This window comes from Periophthalmus magnuspinnatus, chromosome 24 (genome assembly GCF_009829125.3).
Source record: "Periophthalmus magnuspinnatus isolate fPerMag1 chromosome 24, fPerMag1.2.pri, whole genome shotgun sequence".
In the NCBI taxonomy this organism is placed as follows: domain Eukaryota; kingdom Metazoa; phylum Chordata; class Actinopteri; order Gobiiformes; family Gobiidae; genus Periophthalmus; species Periophthalmus magnuspinnatus.
The window spans coordinates 12,513,755-12,522,866 of record NC_047149.1 but is presented as its reverse complement, the minus strand read 5'-3'; the positions used below and the strand labels follow the sequence as shown (position 1 = coordinate 12,522,866).

The 9,112-nt window shown below is 38.2% G+C and overlaps 1 protein-coding gene across 1 annotated transcript in view; it reads right to left on the bottom strand.

Annotated features, from left to right (window-relative positions):
- Positions 1–318: 318 nt before the first annotated feature.
- Positions 319–9,112, bottom strand: part of man1a1 (mannosidase, alpha, class 1A, member 1) — a 114,009-nt gene continuing 105,215 nt past the window's right edge. The window contains exon 12 of the mRNA XM_033990856.2: positions 319–4,401. Within this exon, the coding sequence (XP_033846747.1) occupies positions 4,275–4,401 (127 nt within the window). The 3' untranslated portion in view covers positions 319–4,274. The remainder of the gene's footprint in view (positions 4,402–9,112) is intronic.

The window sequence follows — 9,112 nt, the reverse complement described above, 5'->3', positions numbered from 1 at the left end:
ATTATTGGAGTGTAATGTTTTATTTAAATCCTGCATAATTTGAAAGAGTAAACACACTCCCACTCTCAGTCTGAACCATTTTAAACACATGTAAGCCTTGGTCATTTCTGTTATTAGTTTGCTGATAAAGTGAGTCCTCACATTGGCTTCTGTCATGTAAATAAAACATTTAAAAGAAACGGCTCTTTGAAAGGAACGGATCCAAAAGATTTGGATTCCATAAAGGAGTCGAAAGTCCCATCACTCCACTTGTCCAACTCATGATTAAAAAAAAAAAAATAATAATAATCTATTTGAAAATGAAACCAGGAAACAGTGTTTATTAAAAGGGTTTTATTCACAATAGAAGTGTAACAAATATAGTTTATTAAAAAGTCTGCTGCTCTTAATATCATTTTCAATATCCAGGAGATTTATAGAAAGTAGAGCGGCTCACCTGCTCCAATGGAATATTTACACTTTTCTAGAATAATAATTATATTAAGAATATCAACACATCAAAAACAATTCCCCACAAATTAAAATATTGCATATAAACAAAGTAAACTATGTGCAATGGAATGATTATCAGCAATTTTCTGTACAAGACGTTTCTGAGGTTTCACAAATTCAAATTCACACAAGTTTCTCATCAGACACAGTTTCAGTTCAAACATCTGCTTCTGAAGTAAAACTGGCTCAAGAGTCGGATCCCACTTCACTTATTCACAACAGAAAGGTACTGAACACAACAAGGAGTCAACAATAAGTCAACAAGAATCACCAAGAAACGTTTCAACCATTGAGAGCACAGAAAGTTAAAGAACGGATGGTCCCAAAGCCAAACAGGGCTGAGAATTCATTCATCCCACAACAGACAGAAAATAATCTCACTTTATTTCACTGTTTCAGCATTTTAAAGCTCATGAAATCAAAATACAACATACAAATGTTCCTATGTTTGCTACATATTTTAGTTGTATTTATGTAGAAAAGTTCATATGTAGGAGAGTTGTGGAGAGCAAACAGTGTTTTAATTATTATCAATAAATGTAAATGTAAACCTGCTTGGGACAAATCTTACATCCTATAAACGACAACTCAGATACTTCACTGGCCTAACAGTACAGTACATTCCAACTAGCCCCAGAATGCTTTTAAAGTTATGAATTCAGATCACCAATATCCAATATATATGAATTATTTTATAGAAACAATAAACACTATAATAAAAAATATAATATTCCTTAAAATTGCTTATGTCAAGCAATAAAACACCCCAAAAGTGAAAAGAGCAACAAATAGAAGATGACTCTAATGACTAAAGGACTTTTAAAATTGAATGCACTATTCTTATTATTGATCATTGCTATGGATAAATATATGCATATATATATAATTTGTACCCCTGATATAACCCACCTACGATAAAGTTTATGGACTTCACTACGTAATAGGAAGTTGGACAGGGGGCCATTTTAGATCAATCTTTACAGAAAATTTAAAAACCTTTCCTTCACGCTAAAAAGAAAACTAAATAAAGTGGCGCTCCTCCAGATACTAAAGCTGTGACAGTAAAAGAGTGGAGCAGTGTCACTGTTCTGTCCTTTGTCCATGTCATACGGAATTCTACATGTGTGCATCACCTCCATCACCTCTGCACATGGGGCCGTTGTGCTTTCCATTCACAAAAAAATCATGTTCCTAGATCCAAAAACAACAAAGAGCTGAAGAGACATTCACTTTTACAGTAAAGCTAGTTGTGAATGGGATTATCTCGAGCAATTTGGGCCGATCGGTGGGTTTCAGATGCCATCACGACACTCTATGGGCCAATTATTCCCACAGATGAGGGCAGCTAAAGTGAATATGATTTAATGCAGATTTTGTGGAAATATTGTAAGGGTATAGTCACTAATAGAAATGATCAGGTTCAACATTTGTGCATTTATCTTTTGGATATTTCATGGTAAAGTACAATGTAACCAGTGGATAAATCTGGCCCTTGCCCCTCATCTGGGAGTGTCCTCACAGTCGAGAATCTGAAAACCACCAACAGGAACGAGCTACAGTACAAACCCCTCCAGTAGATTACATTGTACACTGGTGTTTACCATCATTTCACCTGTATTAAGTCATAGTGTTGGATGGATGTTACCAACAGCTTTACAAGACCAACTGCAATTACTATTAATAACATACTAGTGTTTGCTTGCGGGCTAAAACATTCCATTTGATTATTTAAAACAGCTGGCCCTCAAATAATGCCCAAACATGAAACATTTTTAGATCTGCTGAAAGTCTTTTTGATAACTTCTAAAGTCAAGACCAATTCAGCAAACCTCAGCACAAATAAAAAGTAAAATTCTCACAATGCAACGAGATTATCAGGCTCAAAACCATCATGAGACGACATATAGTGTATTTAGCGTTTGATAAAAAAAACAAATCATTTACCTGACTGACGTGAACACACCACAGTTATGTTCCACCATGTTCCTGAAGCCGTCTCATGGAAACTGCACAGTCTATATTTCTCCACCAGGTGTCAGTGTAGTCAAACTTAATTAGCTGGTGAGAAATCATTGACGCAAAGACCAAGTACATGGAACCAAATACAAAATTATTACATTCAAATAGTTTTACACAAATATGGGGCGTGCATTTTCAGTATGTTTCTTTGACATGAAAAATACCATAGAAGCTGATGTTACCGTTGCGTGCAGTAGGCTTGTATGAGTTGCTACTTCCTCAGACTAAACAGTGAAGGCACTAAATAAAAGACTAAACCGGCTCAATCTGGCTGCTGTTGTAAACTAAACACAAATATAACATCAATGTGTGACCACCTGTTATAGATACGAGCGCCCCAGTGTGGACAGTGAGGGTACTACGGCCGTGTGATGAAGCTGAGATGGTGTATTGAAAACGTGTGTTTGTCCCCTCACAGAGGAGAAACATCTTACAGTGTGTCCTACTCAAGTGGATGGAGCAACAAGACGCATCTGAGAGGTTTGGTCACGACTATTTGTTCACAATTTACTCCGCCTGCCCGCTGTCATGTATAACTTTTATATGGAGCATTGTCTTTTATTTAAATCAGGGAACAGAGTGGCAGAGTGGTTAGCTTTTCAATGTACTACCACCAATCTCAGGCGCCTCCAGCATTACAAGTGTAAGCCATTATAGGTCAATAGGTTTAAAAGGTGCAATATATAACTTTTTTGATGGAGAAAAGTCAGAGTGCACCTTCAAAATTCACAAGAAAATGCAAAATATTTATCTTTGGACGTCAGACTACAATGTTAAAGTGGCTGTACCTGATTTTTGTCCATGTAGTTGAGTAAAATTTCTTCATTCCCAGTACAGATATGTCGTAAAAGCAGCTCTTAAGATTCAAAATAAAATCGTAATGTATTGCCCGCTTTCAATTATAAACAGGAGAAGGTGAACGTGCACCATTAGCATGCTATTTGTTGTTAGCATTACTGTGGCAGCAAAGGAATGCCTTAGAAAGTGACAGCTGCAAACTGTTTAAAATTAACTAGACAGTAAAAATCAGTAACAGAGCCTTTAACTGGACCAAAAAAATGTGAAATATTTTTGGATGAATTTGAAGATGAAAACCTGGACCAGGATTAAACATACAATAATGACAGCGTGTGAAAAAATATCATTTTGGTAAAACCAAGAATGACCAAACCTCTTTAGGAACATAGTGCAAATGCAGAACAACCCTTAAATAATAACTTTAAGTGGGGAAACATTGAAGTCAGTGGTAGGTAGAGTCCAAAATCACAAAAACAGTTCAAAAGTTTGGTTTTAGTTTACAAGTTTATCTGAAAAGCGCTGGAAAGTTGTTGAGAGAAAAGCGTTTGTGAAGTCAGTCTTATGATCCTCAAAACAGTTTAGCCGCTTTGGGTCTTTGACTTTGAGATGCAACGACGCACAACAAAACAGTGAACAAATGGTGCCACAACTGTCCGATTGTACCTCCGAAAATCTCTTAAATAATCCCAAGAGTCATTTACACAAAGCCACGCAGTCTTCCCCCGCGCCGCTGAAGATATGTATTAGTCTTTATTACATTCGGACTAACTGCATTATCTGGCAGTGAAGGCCCAGCATTGGACCAAGAAAAAGAAAAACAAAAAAATTAAATTACGAAATCCAACTCCCGATTTTATCATTTATTTTTAAAAATCCAGTCCAGAAGAGTCCTGGGGCGACGCTGGGGCAGGCTCAGTTACACAGGATAGGATAGAGAGGTTTGTGCTCTTATTCCAGTGAGGGCGTTACTCCACCTCGTTGGGTCTGTCTGTTTTGTCCCTCCTGAGGACCGGTAGTGGGTGGGCCTCGGTGTTAAAGACCCAATGCTCGAATGGAAGGTGGTCGTCGTCTGAGAACAGCAAGTACAGATACCTGTGAACAAAAGAAATATACTTTTTAGTATACAATGTCTGTGTGGTGCATAGACTGTATATATAAATGGACATAGCTAACACACTAGCCGCCGCGGTCCACACAGGGGGTGCACATGACGCAGAAAAACTGTTGTCCCTCTCTCTGTAACTGCTGCTGTCAGGCTTGTCATTTTAGTTGTAAAATTTTTGTATTAACCCACTCTACATAATCCTGGTAATTTTTTTTAGCCCTTTAGTCCGTAATTCAAGATACGAACATTAATGACAGACAAATCAGGCGCCTTCTTTTCCCCAAGGTCACTCCTGCTAGCGTTAGCAACAGGTTTGATTGACAGCGTTGCTAAGTGCCTGATTCCTGTTAAACCAGTGGTGCGGGCGGAAAGGGCCATTATCTTCAACAGCCTCGCTCTGGATTGGTTCTTTGGTTGCTATGATACTCACGGACGGAATTCCAACTATGGTACGCAGCTCCAAATTGGCCGCTATAACTGCTAGCCACGAGCTAGCCATGAGTTTCATTTGAGTTGAACTCTATGGGTGACAACATTCCCTTGGTGCAGTTGTTTATACAGTCTGTGGTGTGACATTACGACAAATATAGACATGTCCAGTGTTTATAAACAGTATACCTGCATTTTGGGTGGAAGTTTTGTCATTTATTGAAGTAATGACTAGCTCCAAAATTAGGATAAAAACAAACAAACCAAAAACATAAAAACATTTCTGGCTGGACAAATCACACCAAAATAAATCAGTTTGACAATTACATGTTAGTTTTATTTCATCAAGCACCACTCTAACAAGTGGAAGTTAGACATTGACTCTTGATATTTGATGGCAAATATAGCAAATATATCAACAACAAACACTGTCTAAAACATAAAAAAGATGGTTTCATTTTGGTGTCTTATTAAAATGAATGGGATCAAATGTTAATCCAGGTACCAGGCTTTGTGTGCAACTGTTCAGCATGGTTTTCTATGCCATTTTCCAACACCACTATCTAGATTCAGTTTGGTAACACTGTAACCCAGGTTATCTGAGTGAGGGTAATGTGATTCTTATCATCCTGTTATACTGAGATCAAAATGCCTGGTTGTATAACAATACAACGTATAACTGAATAGCATCAGCATAATTTACACTGACATGCCAAGAAGAACAATGTTGCTAATGCTAATAATTCTAACCTATCTTCCACACATCTATTTGAATGTAATCACCAAGGCTAGATCCATTATATTATGAGCCACATCACAGCTAACATGGTACAGTTTAGAGACTATATAACAGGGTGTGTGAATAAGAGTGAATCATTTTAATTACAACTGCAGAATAATAATGCCCACGTAGCATGCACAGACACAGTTCCTGATTGTTGTAAGACCCCAGCGTGAGCCACAGGATCTTTGAGTGAATTTATTTAGCCGCACGCCCTCTCATCTGTATTCGGCCGCCCTCTGCCCTTTGGCGTAAATGCCACGGCCCGTATATGAATGAGAGATTGGGACATGTGCAGACAGGCAGGCTGCTCCAAAGCTCACCCTAAAACAAATAGTCAGCTTTGACAGCTTGTACAGCCCAGTGGACGTGTGACGCACAGAGGAGGGAGATGGGATTTGAACATTTTCATTATGACCTTCTGTGATGTGAAGGGTGTGAGGTGGAAAAAGGTAATCCTCACCATCTTGTAGACTTCTAGCATGTTTGTGAAAAAAAAGTGTTAAATGTTCTCAAGTGGTTACATGTTAAAAAAGACTGAGTGCTATAATCAAGTTAAAAGTCTGTGCCTCTCTGAAGTATTACTCACTGTAAGAGCGATGAGTTCTGTTTTTGGCTCTAATCTTGTTCAGTTTGAAGCATAAATTGCATAAAAATGAGTATTGTGAATGTGAAAAAACAAACATACTTTTTAATAGAGAAATGACTTCAATGCTGCTCTGTGCTTTACATCTGATGGAATTCCTACAGCAGCACGCAAATTTAGGCTTTTATTTGTGGAGCAGACGAAAGGAAAATAATATGAGTTTGACGTGAATGTGATTTTTTAAATAACAATTTTTAAATGTTGAAGATCGAGTGTTCCACATTGAGATTCTAGACCAATGCGTTTTTGCACTTCTGAGGTCAATGTTTGCACTATTTATCGAAGATTTCATCACAGGGGCGGCCATAAAACAAATATTGAAAGTTATGTCGGAGCTGAAGATGAATTGTCACAGGAGACGGGTTTTTGAAAGATGGAGTTATGTAAGCCTGTGGTCAGTGCTGTAATGAATTTTACAACAATATAAGTACATCTTTCAGCACTGAGATGTTTATAGAGTGAGTGAGTGGGGATGTAGTTAGTTATTTTGGATCGGCTCCATTTCTCCAACAGCTATAAAAAATGAAATGAATGCCAAAATTTAGATTAAATAGATATACTTTCTCAATCTCAGTTCGGTTTTTATTATGGTTCTTCGATCAACCATTTTGAACTATTTTAAACTGTTCTACTGAATCAGTCTATAAAAGTAGTACTAGGGTGTGTTGGTTTCAGTGACTTACCCCTGTCACAACTGTAGAAGCTACCTGGATGAGATACAAACCTTATTCACTCTTAAAAACTTTTATCCAGTTGACATAATTATATTTTCTTTCAGTATATACTATGCTTCTTCAACTTCATCTTTAGTTCCTCATCTATAGCAGCTGAACTCGACTTATCCAGTGTTGTTTTAATGGTCTTTACATACGCCGCAAAGTAAAATGTTGTTGATTGTCCTGTATTTTTGGCCCCATCCCTCTGCCTCTTAGCGCCTGTGCCCCTTGTGGATAAAGTGTTGATTGATTGAACTCTGTGTAAAGTAAATCTTTGGCAGTGACAGAGACGAATCCGGAAAGTGTCAAAGCGCTCAAAGCCAATACGCCCAAGAAACATTAGCGAACAGAAGTTATGGTCTGGTGCTAAACTGATGGATATTTTCTAATGTCTAGCAGGGCCTGTGATGCTGTTACTGTGGTTATGATGCCTCTTGACGTATGGGGCAATTATTGTGGTGCTGTCCGGGCTGGTGGTCAATTGCTTCCATATATCGGCCCTCTAGTTGTCCGTGGGCAGCTCTTAATGTGAAATGATGGTAATGAGACGTTTTTATTTGCCGCATTTCCATCGGGGAACGTTCAGGCATAAACAACAGTCGTATTTCATGTGGATTTTGGGATGTAATTCGGAGGCCGGCCCAGTCCAATAAAAGATAAGAAAACCTCCCAATGATTTTACAGAAAGTATGTTTAGGTGATATTTGTGAAGATGGAAGGCAACCAGATTCCTGTCAACAAATATTAAGCACAATTCACTTTTGAGCTGTGTTAGACTATTGTTCCGTCATTAAAAACATACTTATAGTTGTGTTTAGCTTTGTTCATGCTGGTTTCATTTAAAATTCCCAGGATTGTTATCTCACAGACAGAAACCCTGCGCAGCTTTTAAGTCTATGAATAACCACCAGACTTGTTCTAAGCATTTCTATTGTCAAATTATGTTAATCACTACTGCACGCTTATATTGAGATGTCCTGATATGTTCCTCCTCACCTAATTTATTGTGTAGTGCAGTAAATGTCGCAAGCTGTACCAGATCAGAGTATGAGGAGTACTGAGGCTGTGAAATTACGTCTTTTTTTTTTAATTTCAAGACATAGATGTAAGAAATGTTTTATTATATTGATCATTTAGTCTCTAGCCTTATGTTTAGATGCAACTTTATTTGCTAATATTGATATCAGTGTGAAAAGGACGTAATGAGTGGGAGAGACATTCAGCAGACACAGCCTAGCATGCGGGTTGCTACCTAAGCGGTTCCTATTATAAATATTATACCCAAGCAACTGCTAATAACTTGAAGAGCATTTATTCTTGGTACTAGTGAAACGTCATAACTGTATAGGAAAACCCAAACTTGGTGCGAGGCTTGTGGTGCGTTTATCATAGCACAGCTCACACTCCACATGCACGACATTCACACTCCCAAATTTAGACATGAACCCACTCAAGTCAAAATATAAAGGACTATTTGAAGGGAGTGATAAGTTGCTGGCGACATCTGAAGACATGCGTGTACTTTTTAACTGGCTTAAAAATAAGACTTGATAAATTGAGCTGCGTTATTGACCATTATTTGTTTCAAACATAGTAGGGGGAGGTTAGGTACCAGAGTGGATTGATCTCATCTCCAACCAGTGCCTTCTGATGTTATTCCTTTGAGCAACCTTTTGCCCTTGTGTGTATAAAGGTAATGAGTAATGAGTGATCTGTGGACGTGGCAGAAATCGTTGGTGCAAATTGGCAGCTCATGGCTACAGTAGCTTACCATGAATGAATAGAGCAATATATGTGTCTTAAGTGTCCATAAATCAAATTAATCATTTTTGGGGGCAAACATTCACCTTTCTTCTGTCTCATTACCCCTCCTACCATGTTGAAGAGGTTACTCAATGGTCACAATCCTACCTGCTTGGAATTATAAACTTCAGCTTATCTTTGGAGGTTTGTCTGTCAGAATAGACTAGACTCCGCCTGACCTTCCCCGCAGGGCTACATAAATCAAACACTGTACACTTGACATGTGGGATAGGTTGTCACGGTGATATGAGGAGCGCCGTCATGTGGTAAAAACGCAGTGACAGGACAATCATGAGAGTACGTGAGCAAAGGGGACAGAGAGA